Consider the following 20,923-nt stretch of genomic DNA (forward strand, 5'->3'; position numbering starts at 1 on the left):
CTACACCTGTAAACATTTGTAAAAAAGTTCAGCCATATAAAAAATTAGGAGATTTTCAGAATGTTTCAAATAATCAAAATGGATGCCAACATGTCTGGACCTCTAATAAATATCCAAATTGAACTGAAACACCTAAAGCAGTGTGTTTACTGCGGTAAAACAAAATCCTCCATTCAAACAAACACCAACTTTAAGCCTCTCCTCATTGATGGAGGGCCTCACCTGGTTAAGTGTTCAGCAGAAAGTCTAAATAACTGCACACCTGGTGTAAGCAATGTTATGATATCTGTACATTACAATTCTACCTGTAATTACAAAAGTACAATGATTAATGTTTTGCTTTAGCTTGAGATTAAGAATCAGTGGTAGAGATTTTGTAAGTGCATGAAGAGATCGACTGTACAAAAGTCATATGTCTGTGTGTTGAAACTATACTTTCAGTTCATGTTGATGTTATGTTTCGGTCTTACTTCTGCGAGCACATGATAGCAATAGGAGGAAGAAGGGTTGGGAAACTAACTGCAAATAACAATAAGCTGAACTCCACCTAGCAGAAACATCATTGTATTAGCAACTATTAATTATGAGCTTATATGGTGTTAAAGTTAAGGGACATCACCCTGGGCAGGGTGATCCTCAGTAGGGGATAAAAAGGGGAAACACCATATTTTGAACCGAGTGTCTTGCTTGCAAATTGCTCTAAGTGTAAACTCCGGGTTGCAATCCTTATTAAACAAACTAACCTCTGATCAAATAAGTATTCCCTTACACTGGTTAAAATCAAGCACACTGCAATGCAATCTCCATAGACAAACATTGGCAGTAATGGCCCTTACTGAAGAGCTCAGTGCCTTTCAACGTGGCACCATCTTAGGATGCCACCTTTTCAACAAATCCGTTCATAACATGTGCCTTGCTAGAGTTGCCCCCGGTAAACTAGAAGTGCTGTTATTACCATGTGCAATGCCAAGCGTTGGCTGGAGTGGTGTAAAGCTCGCCGCCTTTGGACACTGGAGCAGTGGAAACGCATTCTCTGAAGTGATGAATCATGCTTCATTTGGCAGATGCCAGGAAAACACTACCTGCCCCAATGCATAGTGACAACTGTAAAATTTGGTGGAGGGGGAATAATGGTCATATTATTTTCCACCATAATTTGCAAATAAATTCATTAAAAATCCTACAGTGATTTTCTGGATTTTTTTCCCTCATTTTGTCTGTTATAGTTGAAGTGTACCTATGATGAAAATTACAGGCCTCTCTCATCTTTTTATGTGGGAGAACTTGCACAATTGGTGGCTGACTAAATACTTTTTTGCCCCACTGTCCTTGTGTAGGGGACCAGTGAGGTGTCAGACGAGAGGACAGTTTCTAATGTTTCAGAGGCTACTGATGTCACAATAATCATAGTGGCACAACAAATACTACTAAGAGCTAGATCTGGGTCTTAGTAGATGTATTAGGTAGTGTTTGACAATCTTTTAGTTTCAAACCAGTACAGGATGTAATTTAGGAAACTTTGTATTTTTGCAACATTGGGTCTCACAGGGTTAACAGTTAACATGATGATGCCGAGGTGGGTGTGGATGATATTATGGCTTCATGCAACCTTGGATACTCACCTGAGTATCACTGGTCATACAGCACCACAGGGATGACACACCAACAATTCCTACTTCAACAACAACATATAATTTGCATGACCAAAACTAAATTAGGTAGTGATTCAAAACCTGGATTAAAAATATAAACTCTTATGTAACTGTTTTATAGTTGGGTGGAATTCCATAATACTAATCTTCGGCATGGTATGACACAGAGGTGGGTGTGGATGTTTGTTAAAACCTCTTATGTATCGGACTCTGTTTTTCAATTTCCTCCTAAAATGACATACCCAAATCTAACTGCCTGTAGCTCAGGACCTGAAGCAAGGATATGCATATTCTTAATACCATTTCAAAGGTAATATTTTGAAGTTTGTGGAAATGTGAAATTCATGTAGGAGAATATAACTCTCCTACACCTTACAATGGAGAGTCACAAGGAGACAAATGTAACCCTCCAAATTACATTTCTTCTAAAGGTTTTAGAAACATACACGTGAGATGTTCTATAAAATACAAGAAAGGGACTTTAATAAATATTAATTGTTGGCAGTAATTCCTACATTGGCAGTAATTCCTACAACAAAATATATTTAGCTTTTCTTTTTTTATTTACTCTACATTTTTTACTTCAGTTTATTTAGCAAATCATTTCTTAACACATATTTTTTGTAAAACTGCATTGTTGGTTAAGGGCTTATAAGTAAGCATTTCATTGTTGGTTAAGGGCTTATAAGTAAGCATTTCATTGTTGGTTAAGGGCTTATAAGTAAGCATTTCATTGTTGTATTCAGCGCATGTGACAAATAACATTTGATTTGATTTGATATCATCTGATGTCATTTGCAAAAGGTAGTGATTCAAAACCTGGATTGGAAATGGAAACTCAAATGTACTTTGTAGCTCTGTTTTACGGGTGGCATTCCGTGAGTCTTTTCACCGGCATCCAATGATAGGTGATGACGACACATGGGTTGTTGTGGATATTTGTATGACTGCACAAAACCTTTATGTAACTATAGACTCACCTGAGTATTAGCGGTCATACAGCAGAGAGAAGAAACACCTCCACTACCCATGCTCTACCAAGGTTTTCCAGCACACAGCTTTGGCCTACTACAGTAGCTATATTGCTATTGTAATTCAAACTGTGTGGAGACAGGTTGGTTAGGTTTCAGATCTACTAAAAACAACCAACGTAGCTACTTTAGTAGGTTAAAGCTGTGTGCTGGAAAACCTTGATAGAGCATGGGTGGAATCTGCATTGTGGATTGCAAGACTAGGTGGATTGCAGGGTCGGGGTCCATTTGAATTAAAGGCAGTCAATTCAGGAAGTGAAACAAAATTCCCATTCAATAATTTAACTGAAATGTAGAAGTTATTTATTGAACATTGAAACCATTTTAAAAAAATGACCAAACACATGAGAGCTTTGGGAAGTTATATAAATGACCTCAAGAATGTTAATTGGATCATAATGAAGACCATAACCCAGTTATCTAGTACATCCTGCCCTGCCATCACTAAACATGTAGGAAAATAATGTCCTTAAGTGTTCACATGAAAAGGTTCATTCATGAATCATACATGATTCAGTAATATATATATCATATAATGATTCAGAAATATATATATCATATAATTATTCAGTTTGTAACATGTATGACACTTTATCCACATCTATACAACTAATTGAATACAAATATCACTGAACTTGTGTTCAAAGAATGTTTGGCCATTTTCTCTGGAAACAAACTTAACTAAAATCACCACAACACACCTGTCTACCCAATAAGCATGTAAGATGAAACAAAGACATACAAATGACTATAATGTGGCTTTAACAGTTAACAATACAAAGTATCGGATGACACAGAAGTGGGTGTAGATGTTTATATGGTTGCACACAACCTTCCATATTTAAAGAGACTCACCTGGGTATCACGGGTCATACAGCACGACAGGGAGGACACCTGGATCAACAACTCAGGTGAGTCCTTCACTGGGTATCACGGGTCATACAGCACGGCAGGGAGGACACCTGGATCAACAACTCAGGTGAGTCCTTCACTGGGTATCACGGGTCATACAGCACGGCAGGGAGGACACCTGGATCAACAACTCAGGTGAGTCCTTCACTGGGTATCACGGGTCATACAGCACGGCAGGGAGGACACCTGGATCAACAACTCAGGTGAGTCCTTCACTGGGTATCACGGGTCATACAGCACGGCAGGGAGGACACCTGGATCAACAACTCAGGTGAGTCCTTCACTGGGTATCACGGGTCATACAGCACGGCAGGGAGGACACCTGGATCAACAACTCAGGTGAGTCCTTCACTGGGTATCACGGGTCATACAGCACGACAGGGAGGACACCTGGATCAACAACTCAGGTGAGTCCTTCACTGGGTTAGAGAAATAGGCTATTTAGGGGTAGGCACACATACTTTAAGATCATATTGATAATGTGTTATAGAGTTTTTGACCAAACAGTTAGGCTGGGTTTAAAAAAGAAGATTGTTCTATGCATTAGGAGATTAAAGACAAATCACACGTGCTATTTTGTTACTATTCTGTAGAAATGGAGAAAGGTTATGTTAAAAACAGTATGGTCTTATTGAGAGAGAGAGATTTGTTATTTGTGGATTTCATTTAACATGTTTCCGTGAATATATAGATATAAAAACATTTACTTAAATGTTGATTTTCAATATTAAATAAAAAAATACTGGCCTCTTTGTCCAGAGAATGCTAGCTTACTGTACATTTGTATACTGTATTAAATGGTAACTTGAATTATACATTCTGATTTAGCTGCTGAGTGTCAATTAACTGTGTTGCTCTGTCTTTATCTACTCCATTTGTTTGTTTAAACAAGAGCGTTGGAGGAAGGTTTTCATACAATCTACTGGATAAATATACGGCTCGATCGACTCAACAGCATGTCAACATGACATCACCACATTCTCATCCCCATGATTTCCACCTCCAACGTTTTCCTTTCGTAATGGTGTGCAGAGGGTGTTGAACAACCTACGCCAGTGATCTGACAAAGAGGAAGTCCAACCTCAACCATCACTCATAAAACACTCAATTTAAATGAATTCATTGGAATCATCAGCAGAGACAGAGGACGATCTGAGTCTACCCTTATCAGGATCTACTCTTCTTCACTTCATCACCTGGAACACCTGTGGTATCAAACCCCGCAGACAAGCCTCAGATAATGACCCGAAACTGAATGCTGTACTAGACCAGCTGGAGGATATAAACTCTTCTGTAGCGTTTCTACAGGAGACACACATTGGACATGAGGATGTGACTCTTAAGGAAAGTGGCTGGTTGGAAATCATTCTTCACTGTATTTGATTCAAAAAGCAAAGGAGCAGCCATACTGATTAAAGATACCATAACAGACTTTTGAGTATATCTGCCATGATGAAGACTACGCTGGGGGCTACATTGTCCTGTTCTGTCGACTGTATGGACAACTCTTCACTCTTGTGAATGTCTATAATCACAAAGATGACCACACCATCCTGAAGAGACTGGGTCAGTATCTTAAAAACACTGCAACCGGAACCTTGGTGGTGGGAGGGGATTTCAACACAGTGCTAGACCCTAAAAGTGACAGGAGCTCCACGTTAGATAATCATCAGCACAACACATTTAGAGGTTATCTTCAAGAATTCACCTCCTCTCTGGAGCTAGTGGACATATGGAGATTACAGAACCCTAATTCAAAAGACTTCACTTACTCTAAAAAGACTAAAACCTCAGAGTCTGGATCTAGGTTAGACATGTTCTTTGTGCCAGAATTCAAATGGACACATAATATTACTCCCAGCTGTAGAATCCATGATATCTGTGAGGTAGATGGAAGAAAATGTGTTTCCGATCACAAACCAGTCATTCTGGAGCTCTACCTTCCTGCCAAAGCAGACAGTTCCACTCCCTCCACACTAGAATGTAGAAATACAGAGGTTCTGACAACGTTACCGGAGGATCAATACAATGACAGAACAGGAAAAATATCTGGGTCTGAGATAGTAATGTCAATAGAATCTCTGACTGGCTCTGGACAACCAACACTTGGTACAAAACCTGACCTGATAACAACCGAACGCTTAAAGCGGACATATAATAAAGAACACAAAGCTTCAGAAATGACAGCCAATGAAGGGACGATATTTTCTAAAATACTAGAGTCGTCTACAAATGTACCTTCAGTTCTCAATCAAAGAAAAGAACCGAGGTGAACCATTACAGAGTTTGCCTTATCTTGTTACATTGGACATCCCAACAAAGATTAAGAGAAACTTCTTGGAAGAAGTCCTTTTGTCCATAAAGTGTTCTAAACCATCTCCTAAATCACCTGACCCTATTGGCTTCACATTTTTAAGGGAAGTGCTTCATCGTGACTTTACCAACTGGTCAAAGTTGCTTCCAATTGCCGATCATACTTTAGGTCCCACAAGTCGTTGTTGTGACAAGATATGGTTAAAGCATGACTGTCCCCTCACCCAAACTCTACTTGCCTTATGCCTGAAGAATTTACAATACAAGATTAATGATCAAACTAAGATAACCAGTGTGTGGTACTTCAGACGGTGTTGTCTGATACACATGGAAGAAAAGGAATTGCCAACTGTAGCAGCTGTACTCTTTAAATTCAGAGAAGACTCTGGGCTTAGTATTACCACAGATAAAACGATCCCTTTGCCACCGGGCCACAAACCCAGGACAGTGTATTATGGTCAAAACCAGAACCAGTCCTGAAGATCATGTATTATAGTCAAACCCAGAACCAGACCTGAAGATCATGTATTATAGTCAAACCCAGAACCAGTCCTAAAGATCATGTATTATAGTCAAACCCAGAACCAGTCCTAAAGATAATGTATTATAGTCAAACCCAGAACCAGTCCTAAAGATAATGTATTATAGTCAAACCCAGAACCAGACCTGAAGATCATGTATTATAGTCAAACCCAGAACCAGTCCTAAAGATAATGTATTATAGTCAAACCCAGAACCAGTTCTAAAGATCATGTATTATAGTCAAACCCAGAACCAGTCCTAAAGATAATGTATTATAGTCAAACCCAGAACCAGTCCTAAAGATAATGTATTATAGTCAAACCCAGAACCAGTCCTAAAGATAATGTATTATAGTCAAACCCAGAACCAGTCCTAAAGATAATGTATTATAGTCAAACCCAGAACCAGTCCTAAAGATAATGTATTATAGTCAAACCCAGAACCAGTCCTAAAGATCATGTATTATAGTCAAACCCAGAACCAGTCCTAAAGATAATGTATTATAGTCAAACCCAGAACCAGTCCTCAAACCCAGAAAAGATCATGTATTATAGTCAAACCCAGAACCAGTCCTAAAGATCATGTATTATAGTCAAACCCAGAACCATAGTCAAACATGTATTATAGTCAAACCCAGAACCAGTCCTAAAAAGATCATAAAGATCATGTATTATAGTCAAACCCAGAACCAGTCCTCAAAAGAACCAGTCCTAAAGATCATGTATTATAGTCAAACCCAGAACCAGTCCCAGTCCTAAAGATCATGTATTATAGTCAAACCCAGAACCAGTCCTAAAGATCATGTATTATAGTCAAACCCAGAACCAGTCCTAAAAATCATGTATTATAGTCAAACCCAGAACCAGTCCTAAAGATCATGTATTATAGTCAAACCCAGAACCAGTCCTAAAGATCATGTATTATAGTCAAACCCAGAACCAGTCCTAAAGATCATGTATTATAGTCAAACCCAGAACCAGTCCTAAAGAGCATGTATTATCTGTGACAGACATCAGGGGCCTGAGGGAACACACTAAATGTATTGGGTGTTAGAAATGTAATGTCATGTATTATTTGTAATGACACCCATGGTATATCAGACCATATACCATAGGTACAACAAAAGATGTATTTTTACTGCTCTAATTACATTGGTAACCAGTTTATAATATCGATAAGGCACCTCGGTGGTTTGTGGTATATTGGCCATATACCACACCTCCTTGGGCCTTATTGCTTAATCGTATATAACTGCATTAATGTTGTTGGACCCCAGGAAGAGTAGCTGCTGCCTTGGAAGGAACTAATGGGGATCCATAATAAATGCAAATCAGATGAGATTATAAACCATGAAATAAGAGACATTAGCCATCATATCCAGGGATATTGGATGTCTGGGGCTATAATTTAAAACCTACATAAATGTATTTTCAAACATATAGGCCAAAGATAGGCAAAAACGGTTTCTCCAACAGAAATCCCTGATCACGCTTGTAAGTGATGTCATGGCGACATTAGCAAGCTAAGCTCAGGTACAGAAACACGTCATCAGGTCTAATGGTCGTGGCGTGCCCAACTGCACAAACATACAGGTTATTTAGATGGAAGTGGATCTTAAACAAATACTGATATTACTGGATTCATTGTTGCATATCGGTCTTGATAGGAATACAAATAACTACTGTACATATACTGTATGAGCTATGATGTATGAAGGAGTACTCCCAGGAGCATGCAATGTCTTGGTCTTATCGGGGTTCTGCCGACTGTACATCAAATATAAACTCAGATCAATATTCCATTGGTTTTCTCAGGTTACAATGGCCTTTCAAACCACAAGGTCATCTGGAGCCTCAGAGGTCTCACAACGAACATAATCCTGTGCATTGAACATATGTTTGTATTCCATAAATAAAGGTGTGTATGTATGTGTGTGTGTGTGTATGTGTGTGTGTACACTGTCTAAATTAGTCTTGATTATAGAACTTCCTGTAGTAAAACAAAGAAACAAGAAGGAAGACAAATAAACTGCGAAAAACCACAAATAGCAAAGTTAAGAAATTTCAACAGTCTTATTGCAATCATCTTTTATTTTGTCATCTCACCTTGTATAAAAGGGCTGTTTGCAGTTCGCTCTTCATAGAAGATGCTTCATACTTCACTAAAATGTGAAAACAAAAAAAACTCAATCTGGGAGCACCAGCTTTATACAACAAGGTTCCAGACATCAGTGTTTAAACCCCTGGAATAGTCATTATATTACTGAATAACCTGCGTGTAGACGAGAACAAAATATTTAATTGTCATTGAAGTATATTGTTATCCAAATGTGTGTGTAAAGTAATAATACAGACTCATCTCTCTGAGTAAGTGCTTACAGGCATAACTATGAGTCAACATATTTATTTCGGAAAGAAAACATTGTTTTCTAAATGCTGTTACCAAAGACAACATCAGAATGTGGGGAAAAACTGCATCCCCGAATAGCCTGTATTTAATAATGATTAATTATGTTGGATTAAGATAAGCAATTTATCAGAATTATGAATTTAATTAAATATTACACTCGTTTTTGTGGGATTAAATTAATAAGAATAATTGCAGTTAAATCTCTCACTTTTGAAAATAAAACATGTATATTTGTTAGGTTTGTGATATTTGTAACACGCTTCTACTGTAAATGCAATTTAGTGATATATTACTTTTGTGAATGGAACATGAAATCATATCTAACCAACAGATAAAAGATATGACAATCAAAATAAAATGTATTCATTTAAATTGCTTTGATAATAAAATAGCATTAAAAAATGCCATTTTATTAATGAAAAAATGTATTGTTTTTAACTTAAAGAAAAATAAGTGGGTAACCTGTACTAAAGTGCTTTAGTTATTCTTGATAGCACTATAAACAACAACAATTGGAGTTAATCTAGACCTGTAAACAAAAAAAGTTCAGCCATGTAAAAATGTAGATTTTTTCAGGATGTTTCAAATAATCAAAATGGATGCCAACATTACAGGACCTCTACAAAACATCAATATTTAACTGAAACACCTAAAGCAGAATCTTTACTGCACTAAAACAAAAACCTCTATTCAAACAAACACCAGCTTTAGGCCTCTTCTCATTGATGGAGGTCCTCGCCTGGTTAAGTGCTCAGCAGACAGTCTAAATAGTGTACCTGCACACCTGGTTGGTGAGGAGCATCTGTCAATCAGCCGATGTGGTTCGGTGCGTGTGAGGTGAAGTGAGGAAGTACCCTCAGTGTGTTTCCCACAATTCCTTTTGATTGCCTTTTAAGACAGAGGTAAACCACCAGACAGTCCAGTTAATTCCAGATATGGTCAGATTACTCCCACAGACTGTCAGGTGTTACAGCCCAGTTGGACCAGTGTAACCAGTATGATCCCAGTAGAGGGCGTAGCAGACCAGTTACAATATTCCAGTTCATCATTCCTAGGGTCCCACTCACACAGCATATCCTGGTTTAGGCAGTGTCGTCACTGGTTAACTTTTTTAATAAAGTTTGGTCAACATTTGGTGTTACTGTGTTTAACAGTTGGTCCCACTTTGGATACAAAAAAAATAAGTTGGTTTTCATCTAAAAAACAATGACTTTCAAATCCAATGACGTCAACTCAAAAACATGGTTCTGTTCAGAAGCAGTCAACTCCAAGTCTGGTCCTCTCCGTAGTAATTTAACAGAACAACGTCTGGATGATCCACTTTGGCTCAGCTGGCACATTATGTTCACACACACAGAGAGAGAGAGAGAGAGAGGAAGAGAGAGAGAGAGAGGAAGAGCGAGAGAGAGAGAGGAAGAGAGAGACGACACAGATGGAGTCTACAGGATGGAGTGGATAAAGGTGGGAAATGAAGAATGAGAGCTTTGATGGTAGATTAGTGTCAGTCTGTTTCAGAGGGAGCTTAGTCAGGAGCGAGGGATGGAAGAGGGGGAACGAGAGGAGAGAGTGGACAGAGAGAAAATAGGAGGCCAAGAAGAGAAAGATTAGTGTCAATTTGTTTCAGAGGGAGCTTAGTCAGGAGCGAGGGATGGAAGAGGGGGAACGAGAGGAGAGAGTGGACAGAGAGAAAATAGGAGGCCAAGAAGAGAAAGATTAGTGCCACCCCAGAAAAGACAGAGGTGATGTGTTGGAGTGTGTGTAGTTGGAGTGTGTGTAGTTGGAGTGTGTGTAATGTTGAAGTCTACCCTATTGCAGTCATTTGAGGGTCTGAAATGAAGACTTGGCCTCCCTATGAGGTGTGGATAGTTTAAAGTAGGGACTGAGTGGGTGAGGCAGGCCATCTACAGTGGGCATGGTAGATACTCAGGAGGTCAGCTTGAATAGAGGGATGTTAGATAGAGAGGAAGTTCAAGAGTGGGACAAGGAGGAGGAGAGAAAGAGGAACTGTCCTCATTGAACACACATCACTGTGAAGAGCTGGAGTACCTGAGAGAGAGTCAGAGAATTAGCAGTTCATCAATACCAATGAACATCCTGTGCATGCTTTGCATACCACACACACAGAGTGCAGTTGTATCTCACCTTGTTCCTGCTTGTTCTGCTTGGACCCTATGGTTGCTAAGCGAGGGGAAGAGAGGGAGAGAGCAGGACATAAAAATAAAGTTCATTATTCAAGTAATTTTCAAGTTTCCCAAAAACTAGAGCCTTTCTTGCATGAAACAAAAAAACAAACAGAAAAATGACTAGGGGAGGGTATTTACCATTACTCACAGCCAAATGCCATGAAAAATGACTACTGACTGCGCAACCCTAAAATATGTCCCCAATGCAAATTTTCTTAAAGGTTGAATGAAAAACAAGCTAAGAAAGTGAGTCAGGAGGAAGATAATGTTGAGCCAAGGAGTAAAATTAAATTGATGAAGAATAAGAATAATAGAGGGAGAGAGATGAGGAATAAGAGAGAGAGAGGTGAGGAATAAGAGAGAGAGAGATGAGGAATAAGAGAGAGAGAAAGGGAAAAGAGAACAAGAGGACATATGAGAGGAAATGAAAGGGTGGAGGTGGAAAAGACCTGGGAGAAAAACAGACAGAGAAAAGCAGGGAGGGAAGGAAAGATTGTAAGAAGGTCAGGTGGAGAGAGGGAGAGAAAGAGAGAGGGAGACGGAGGAGGGAGGGGTGTTTGTGTCTGGGTGTCACTCCCTCAGCAGGGGGGCTGACTAAAAGGAAATAATGGAGGACTGGAGGGAGTTAGAGAGGGGTGGGATGGGTGCTGGAGGGCAAAGCAAGGTGGATAGGGGCAAGAGGGCGAGAGAGAGGTGGGAGAGAATGCTACAATACCAGAAAGAGCAAAAAGAAGTAGAAAATTAAGGCTGATAGTGAAGGGAGAGAACAAGGGAAAGGTTTAGGAAGAAAATAGCAGAAAATGTGCAGGAGATCATTGTAATGAAACTGTTATCCAGTTGACTGTGTTCCTACAATGAATTGTGTACATCAGCAGAACCCTGATGTCTAAGACATGTTTTTCACAAGATGGCTCACTGATCGAATACTTAGCTTGGAGATCATTTTCTGTGTGTGTGTGTGTTATTAGGGCTTGACTAAGGTATCTATAGGTGTTATATTCTGTTATGTCTATAGTCAGGGTTGTACTACAAGTCAAAGAGGCTTCCATGTTGATGAGGGAGGGGCTTAACAAACCTCTCATATTCTGAAGAAATAACTATGGAAGAGTTAACGAAGCATTAAATTACATGCTGTGGTCGGGCCTCTCACTGTGTGTGTGTGTGTGTGTGTGTACTAACTTTAAGCAGAAGAAAATGTGAAAAGGGCATTTTGTGTCAAAAGCATCAAAACTGTGAAAGTTACAGAACACATTACTTCTGTTCCTTATTTTGTTTTGTAACATTAGTTAATAATTATAAAACAATAAACTAAAAGTTGCAGGGTTCTATTAATCCAATCTTTCATGTCCACATTGAGTGGATAAAAACAGCTCAAATAAAGCAGAGGTTTTATCAGGTAATTCTCCAAATACAATTAACAGAACATACCAAACTATTTACATCAAAGGCAACAAACAAATGCATACTCAAAGACTAAATGAATAAATTAAAGAGCATTAACTGATTTTGAAATGTACGCATTGACCTAATGCCTACATCAATAGCTGACTTTAAAATGACTCTGCGTGATTATAGCGGTTTAATAAACGTAATATTTTACCAAACTATACTGCTGTTTCAAGAAGAACTAAGTCTGCATAAACAATTAAATGTTGAATCGTCAATGACAAAAAAAAATATATATATACGTCAAATAATTGAAAAGCGTAATATAATTTTTGTTCACTGAATGAATAGATCGTTCTACGAGATGAGTGCCTTTTCATCCCTTTGATATTTCAAGCAGAAATTCTGCACAAATATTGAATATTAAAAGCCGGATATATTAACTGAAGTGTCCATTAATATAGTCCACATAGAAAACTCAATAAATCAGATCTTTATATTAAAGCTGCAATATGGCACTTTTTGGGTGACCCGACCAAAGTCACATAGAAATGTGAGTTACAGATCTGTCATTCTCATTGAAAGAAAGTCTATGAAGCGGTAGATCTGTTCTATGTTCTTATGTTACTTCTTTGAATCTTTAACTTTCTGTTTTTTTGCTTCGAACAGCTGAAAATACAATATTTTTGATTATGGAAAAGATATTGAATTAGAATTTTAGCAACCAGGAAATAGAGGAGAGATCACCTTTAACAAAGACTAAAGTACCAACATTCAGCATTTTGACGTGTCCCTCTGTGCATCCTCTGAATTCTAGGAAGATTTTAACCCACTTAATCCCAACATATCTCCATTTTCACCATCATTGTAAGACCCTAGTTATTTTGTAGCTTTAACAAAGTCATTTCTTAAGATTAATATTTAAGTGATTAATTTTAAGGTAAAAAAATAAATAAACCTGTCCCTCATTTTAAGGTCAATCCTGTTAAGTGAACTGAACTCGTTTTAATATTATAATAAGATGCTGGTGAAACTATTCTTTTTTAAATAGAGATATTGAACATTAATAGTCAGGTCATAGTGTAAAAGCAGGTGAGCTGGTTCTACTCCTTCGGCCATTTTCTGGTGTTTTGTGGTGGAAAACTGAGCAGGTGGAGCACAACACATCAACCCTGTTACCCAGAGATACATAGGCAAGATACATTTTCACAATGACATTATTTTGTGAAGCTTACATTCAATTGCCCTTCCCTGTGGTACAGAACAAGCTTGCATTCCCCATGTCACAAGGGGATTTATGTCTGATTTCAGATGAAGTGGTCAACCCAGATACTTTATTTGGTCTCTTGAGATATTAAGTTGAACATACGTTCTTTATGGCAGATTGTTAAAATGAGGAGAAATAAAAAGCTTTTTAACTACTCAACATGCATCTAAATGGTGGAAATACCAAAGTTATTATCTGTGTATTGCTGTTGTACATGATTAGGTAAATTTGTGTGAATGACTACATGCGTGAATGACTACATGCGTGCTGTAGATAACTGTTCTGTATTGGTCACGGCCAGCTCTACCCCAAAATGGCTGCCATGGTCGCATGCATCTCAGGAAAGCACTGCACTGCAGAGAGAGACCCACTGTGTGAGTGTGAGTGGATGTGAGCATGCATGTGTGTCTCCAGACAGAGAACTGCAGAGAGACACCATTCCGTGACTCCACCTCTCCTTCCCCGCGCCGCCATTTTATAAACACAGTGACTAGAGGTAGGAAGCCATCTTCCTGGGCGGAAAACATTCCAAACCTGCTCGCCGAAAAATCGAAAAATCGAATCACGGTAGGAAGTTGGTCAAAGTTCGTCCTTCAGTGTTGTGCTGGAAGTCGGAGAGAGAGGTAGACGAGCGGTGTGTGTGAGCGAGTGTGTGTGTGTTCGGAAGGGTGGGCAGGGGGCACAAAGGTATTCAGAATAGAAAAAGAAAAAAAAAAGTTGAAAAAAGGTGAAAGACCAGAGAGGGGACGGCAACCTGAAATGACCACGATGGACTGTTCACAGCAGGGGAGAGAGGGAGGGAGAAAAAGAGGAGAGTAGGAGAAAGAAAGGGAAAATCAATTAGAGAGAGTAGAAGGTCTATAATGGCTTCACACAGCGGGAAAGAGAGAGAAGGAAAGAGAATGAGAGAGGAGGCTGGGGAACAACAGCAGACTTCGTGTTTGGAGAAGTTGTCTTCATTGAAAGGTAAGTAGAGGAAGATAGCGGAAGATTGAGGGGGAAAGGAGGAAAGAAAGGCGGAGCAGCAGGGGGAGCTGTTTCAGCGTGACACCACTCTGGTGATGCGGATTTTGAAGGTTGCGTCTAATGCAACACTGTTCTAGCACAGCAGAATTGGAGAAGGGGGCTTTTTGCCGTGACACCGCTCTACTGGAGTGGGTAGGGGACACTTTTCACCGGGACACTTCAGTAGTGTCAAATTTACTGTAGAGTCAAACTTAGACTTTCTGTTCATTTACAATGTCATTCAGCAGTCTGCAGAACCAAGATATCCAAAGAGAATTGAATTCAATAAATAGACACCAACAGGGAGAGAGGAACATAGATAAAGTGACTAATTAATCCCAGCACAGACCTTAGGAGCTTCCTGTGTCACGTGCAACTGTGTCCTACCTGCCGTGCTCTCTTTACGGCTGTTTCAGTTCATTTCAGTTAGAAAAAAAGTTGGCCTGTGACACACGCACACAGGAGAGTGCTGGTTAATTTGAGTGGATAAACACACACACAATGACACAGGAGAGAAGAGGATGCCACCACAGAGTGCTGGGTGACCTTGGTACAATGACAGTGTACCTGATGGACCCTCTGTCACCGCTCTGTCCTTCAGATCCCCGTGTGTGTGCGTGCACGTGTGTGTTTGTGAGTGCTCATTCCCAACTACAGGGAATGGCCACCTGAAAATAACATTCAGAGCAAGGTTTGTTGTTTGAAAAAGACAGGATAGTGAGACCGTTGCAGAGAAAGAGACCCGAGACCGTTGCAGGGAAAGAGACCCGAGGCCGTTGCAGGGAAAGAGACCCGAGACCGTTGCAGGGAAAGAGACCCGAGACCGTTGCAGGAAAGAGACCCGAGACCGTTGCAGGGAAAGAGACCGAGACCGTTGCAGAGAAAGAGACCGAGACCGTTGCAGAGAAAGAGACCGAGACCGTTGCAGAGAAAGAGACCGAGACCGTTGCAGGAAAGAGACCGAGACCGTTGCAGAGAAAGAGACCGAGACCGTTGCAGAGAAAGAGACCGAGACCGTTGCAGGAAAGAGACCGAGACCGTTGCAGAGAAAGAGACCGAGACCGTTGCAGAGAAAGAGACCAAAGCCGTTGCAGAGAAAGAGACTGAAGCCGTTGCAGAGAAAGAGACCGAGACCGTTGCAGAGAAAGAGACCGAGACCGTTGCAGAGACTGAAGCCGTTGCAGAGAAAGAGACCGAGACCGTTGCAGAGAAAGAGACCGAGACCGTTGCAGAGAAAGAGACCGAGGCCGTTGCAGAGAAAGAGACCGAGACCGCTGCAGAGAAAGACCGAGACCGAGGCCGTTGCAGAGAAAGAGACAGAGACCGAGGCCGTTGCAGAGAAAGAGAAAGAGGCCGTTGCAGAGAAAGAGACAGAGACCGTTGCAGAGAAAGAGACCGAGACCGATGCAGAGAAAGAGACCAAAGCCGTTGCAGAGAGAGACCGGCCGTTGCAGAGAAAGAGACCGAGGCCGTTGCAGAGAAAGAGACCGAGGCCGTTGCAGAGAAAGAGACCGAGGCCGTTGCAGAGAAAGAGACCGAGGCCGTTGCAGAGAAAGAGACCGAGACCGTTGCAGAGAAAGAGACAGAGGCCGTTGCAGAGAAAGAGACCGAGACCGATGCAGAGAAAGAGACCGAGGCCGTTGCAGAGAAAGAGACCGAGACCGTTGCAGAGAAAGAGAGAGGCCGTTGCAGAGAAAGAGACTGAGGCCGTTGCAGAGAAAGAGACCCAGAGACCGTTGCAGAGAAAGAGACCGAGGCCGTTGCAGAGAAAGAGACCGAGACCGAGGCCGTTGCAGAGAAAGAGAAGAGACCGAGGCCGTTGCAGAGAAAGAGACCGAGGCCGTTGCAGAGAAAGAGACCGAGGCCGTTGCAGAGAAAGAGACCGAGGCCGTTGCAGAGAAAGAGACCGAGACCGTTGCAGAGAAAGAGACCGAGACCGTTGCAGAGAAAGAGACCGAGGCCGTTGCAGAGAAAGAGACCGAGGCCGTTGCAGAGAAAGAGACCGAGGCCAATACAGAGACCGTTGCAGAGAAAGAGACCGAGGCCGTTGCAGAGAAAGAGACTGAGACCGTTGCAGAGAAAGAGACCGAGACCGATACAGAGACCGTTGCAGAGAAAGAGACCGAGACCGCTGCAGAGAAAGAGACCGAGACCGAGGCCGTTGCAGAGAAAGAGACCGAGACCGAGGCCGTTGCAGAGAAAGAGACCGAGACCGAGACCGTTGCAGAGAAAGAGACCGAGGCCGTTGCAGAGAAAGAGACCGAGACCGTTGCAGAGAAAGAGACCGAGACCGCTGCAGAGAAAGAGACCGAGACCGCTGCAGAGAAAGAGACCGAGACCGCTGCAGAGAAAGAGAGACCGTTGCAGAGAAAGAGACCGAGGCCGTTGCAGAGAAAGAGACCGAGGCCGTTGCAGAGAAAGAGAGAGACCGTTGCAGAGAAAGAGACCGAGACCGAGGCTGTTGCAGAGAAAGAGACCGAGACCCGTTGCAGAGAAAGAGAGAGACCGAGGCCGTTGCAGAGAAAGAGACCGAGGCCGTTGCAGAGAAAGAGACCGAGGCCGTTGCAGAGAAAGAGACCGAGGCCGTTGCAGAGAAAGAGACCGAGGCCGTTGCAGAGAAAGAGACCGAGGCCAATACAGAGACCGTTGCAGAGAAAGAGACCGAGGCCGTTGCAGAGAAAGAGACTGAGGCCGTTGCAGAGAAAGAGACCGATACAGAGACCGTTGCAGAGAAAGAGACCGAGACCGCTGCAGAGAAAGAGACCGAGACCGAGGCCGTTGCAGAGAAAGAGACCGAGACCGAGGCCGTTGCAGAGAAAGAGACCGAGACAGAGACCGTTGCAGAGAAAGAGACCGAGGCCGTTGCAGAGAAAGAGACCGAGACCGTTGCAGAGAAAGAGACCGAGACCGCTGCAGAGAAAGAGACCGAGACCGCTGGAGAGAAAGAGACCGAGACCGCTGCAGAGAAAGAGACCGAGGCCGTTGCAGAGAAAGAGACCGAGGCCGTTGCAGAGAAAGAGACCGAGGCCGTTGCAGAGAAAGAGACCGAGACCGTTGCAGAGAAAGAGACCGAGACCGAGGCTGTTGCAGAGAAAGAGACCGAGACCGAGGCCGTTGCAGAGAAAGAGACCGAGGCCGTTGCAGAGAAAGAGACCGAGGCCGACAGAGACCGTTGCAGAGAAAGAGACCGAGGCCGTTGCAGAGAAAGAGACTGAGGCCGTTGCAGAGAAAGAGACCGAGGCCGTTGCAGAGAAAGAGACCGAGGCCGATACAGAGACCGTTGCAGAGAAAGAGACCGAGGCCGTTGCAGAGAAAGAGACCAGACCGATACAGAGACCGTTGCAGAGAAAGAGACCGAGACCGCTGCAGAGAAAGAGACCGAGACCGAGGCCGTTGCAGAGAAAGAGACCGAGGCCGTTGCAGAGAAAGAGACCGAGGCCGTTGCAGAGAAAGAGACCGAGGCCGTTGCAGAGAAAGAGACCGAGGCCGTTGCAGAGAAAGAGACCGAGGCCGTTGCAGAGAAAGAGACCGAGGCCGTTGCAGAGAAAGAGACCGAGGCCGTTGCAGAGAAAGAGACCGAGACCGTTGCAGAGAAAGAGACCGAGACCGTTGCAGAGAAAGAGACCGAGACCGTTGCAGAGAAAGAGAGACCGAGGCCGTTGCAGAGAAAGAGACCGAGACCGTTGCAGAGAAAGAGACCGAGACCGTTGCAGAGAAAGAGACCGAGACCGTTGCAGAGAAAGAGACCGAGGCCGTTGCAGAGAAAGAGACCGAGGCCATTGCAGAGAAAGAGACCGAGGCCGTTGCAGAGAAAGAGACCGAGGCCGTTGCAGAGAAAGAGACCGTTGCAAAGAAAGAGACCGAGACCGTTGCAGAGAAAGAGACCGAGGCCGTTGCAGAGAAAGAGACCGAGGCCGTTGCAGAGAAAGAGACCGAGGCCATTGCAGAGAAAGAGACCGAGGCCGTTGCAGAGAAAGAGACCGAGGCCGTTGCAGAGAAAGAGACCGAGGCCGTTGCAGAGAAAGAGACCGAGGCCGTTGCAGAGAAAGAGACCGAGGCCGATACAGAGACCGTTGCAGAGAAAGAGACCGAGGCCGTTGCAGAGAAAGAGACCGTTGCAGAGAAAGAGACCGAGGCCGTTGCAGAGAAAGAGACCGAGGCCGTTGCAGAGAAAGAGACCGAGGCCGTTGCAGAGAAAGAGACCGAGGCCGTTGCAGAGAAAGAGACCGAGGCCGTTGCAGAGAAAGAGACCGAGGCCGTTGCAGAGAAAGAGACCGAGGCCGATACAGAGACCGTTGCAGAGAAAGAGACCGAGGCCGTTGCAGAGAAAGAGACCGAGACCGATACAGAGACCGTTGCAGAGAAAGAGACCGAGACCGTTGCAGAGAAAGAGACCGAGACCGCTGCAGAGAAAGAGACCGAGACCGAGGCCGACAGAGAAAGAGACCGAGGCCGGCAGAGAAAGAGACCGAGGCCATTGCAGAGAAAGAGACCGAGGCCGTTGCAGAGAAAGAGACCGAGGCCGTTGCAGAGAAAGAGACCGAGGCCGTTGCAGAGAAAGAGACCGAGGCCGTTGCAGAGAAAGAGACCGAGGCCGATACAGAGACCGTTGCAGAGAAAGAGACCGAGGCCGATACAGAGACCGTTGCAGAGAAAGAGACCGAGGCCGTTGCAGAGAAAGAGACCGAGACCGATACAGAGACCGTTGCAGAGAAAGAGACCGAGACCGCTGAAGAGAAAGAGACCGAGACCGAGGCCGAGACCGAGACCGAGGCCGAGACCGAGGCCGAGACCGTTGCAGTGAAAGAGACCGATACCGTTGCAGAGAAAGAGACCGAGACCGTTGCAGAGAAAGTCGTAGAGACAGACAGTCGTAGAGACAGACAGTCGTAGAGACACAGTCGTAGAGATAGACAGTCGTAGAGATAGACAGTCGTAGAGACAGACAGTCGTAGAGACAGACAGTCGTAGAGACAGACAGTCGTAGAGATAGACAGTCGTAGAGATAGACAGTCGTAGAGATAGACAGTCGTAGAGAGAGACAGTCGTAGAGGTAGAGACAGTCGTAGAGGTAGAGACAGTCGTGGAGACAGTCGTAGAGACAGTCGTAGAGACAGTCGTAGAGGTAGAGACAGTCGTGGAGACAGTCGTAGAGACAGTCATAGAGAGAGATAGTTGTAGAGACAGTCGTAGAGACAGTCGTAGAGACAGAGATAGCCGTAGAGACAGTCATTGAGATAGAGACAGTCGTAGAGACAGTCGTAGAGACAGAGTTGAAAGCATCCAGAGCAGCCAGAGAGAGACTGTGGCTAAAGGACAGGAACGGCCATCGCTGGGTCCTCACACACACTGTATGTGCCACACTGCCATGCTGGCTGTTAGATAAAAGGGAACCTCTACAGGAAGGAACCAGAGAGAGTATGAGGCGATGCTGCAGGGAGCACAACAACAGCTGCACCACTAATGGACAGAGAGACAGAGAGACTTTTTCATCTCTCCTCTCTTCCATCTCAGTCTCATCCTGCTCTCTCCTAGTGTATCCTCATCCCAACACATTTACAGAACAGCCCCTGCATGACAGAGATAGAGAGGGAGAACAAAATAAAAGAGGGAGACTTGGTAAATAAATGGCCAGAGAGGAGATGGAGAGATACAGAGGAGAGATAGAAAAGACAAAGAAAATGTTGGAGGGATGGAGGGAGCAGAGTCAGATAGGTAGAGAGGGAAGGAAACATGGGGATGGAAGGAGAGAGAGAGAGAGGGTAGGAAACATGGGGATGGAAGGTGGGAGAGAGGGTAGGAAACATGGGGATGGAAGGAGAGAGAGGGTGGGAAACATGGGGATGGAAGGAGAGGAGGGGGTAGGAAACATGGGGATGGAAGGAGAGAGGGGGTGGGAAACATGGGGATGGAAGGAGAGAGAGGGGAGGAAACATGGGGATGGAAGGAGAGAAAGGGTAGGAAACATGGGGATGGAAGGAGAGAGAGAGGGTGGGAAACATGGGGATGGAAGGAGACAGAGAGGGTAGGAAACATGGGGATGGAAGAGAGAGAGGGTAGGAAACATGGGGATGGAAGGAGAGAGAGGGGGTAGGAAACATGGGGATGGAAGGAGAGAGAGAGGGTAGGAAACATGGGGATGGAAGGAGAGAGAGGGTAGGAAACATGGGGATGGAAGGAGAGAGAGAGAGGGTAGGAAACATGGGGATGGAAGGAGAGAGAGAGAGGGTAGGAAACATGGGG

The 20,923-nt window shown here is 43.4% G+C and overlaps 1 protein-coding gene across 4 annotated transcripts in view; it reads right to left on the minus strand.

Annotated features, from left to right (window-relative positions):
* Nucleotides 1–8,488: 8,488 nt before the first annotated feature.
* Nucleotides 8,489–20,923, minus strand: part of LOC121846136 (ephrin-A4-like) — a 95,382-nt gene continuing 82,947 nt past the window's right edge. For 2 of the 4 annotated variants that reach the window (XM_042319299.1, XM_042319301.1), the window contains 2 exons: nucleotides 10,982–11,017; nucleotides 8,489–10,885 (listed from right to left, as the gene is read on the minus strand). In XM_042319299.1, the coding sequence (XP_042175233.1) occupies nucleotides 10,791–10,885; nucleotides 10,982–11,017 (131 nt within the window). In that variant the 3' untranslated portion in view covers nucleotides 8,489–10,790. The remainder of the gene's footprint in view (nucleotides 10,886–10,981; nucleotides 11,018–20,923) is intronic. The other 2 variants (XM_042319302.1, XM_042319300.1) reach the window with 1 other exon arrangement.

Source organism: Oncorhynchus tshawytscha, unplaced genomic scaffold (assembly GCF_018296145.1).
Source record: "Oncorhynchus tshawytscha isolate Ot180627B unplaced genomic scaffold, Otsh_v2.0 Un_scaffold_17_pilon_pilon, whole genome shotgun sequence".
In the NCBI taxonomy this organism is placed as follows: domain Eukaryota; kingdom Metazoa; phylum Chordata; class Actinopteri; order Salmoniformes; family Salmonidae; genus Oncorhynchus; species Oncorhynchus tshawytscha.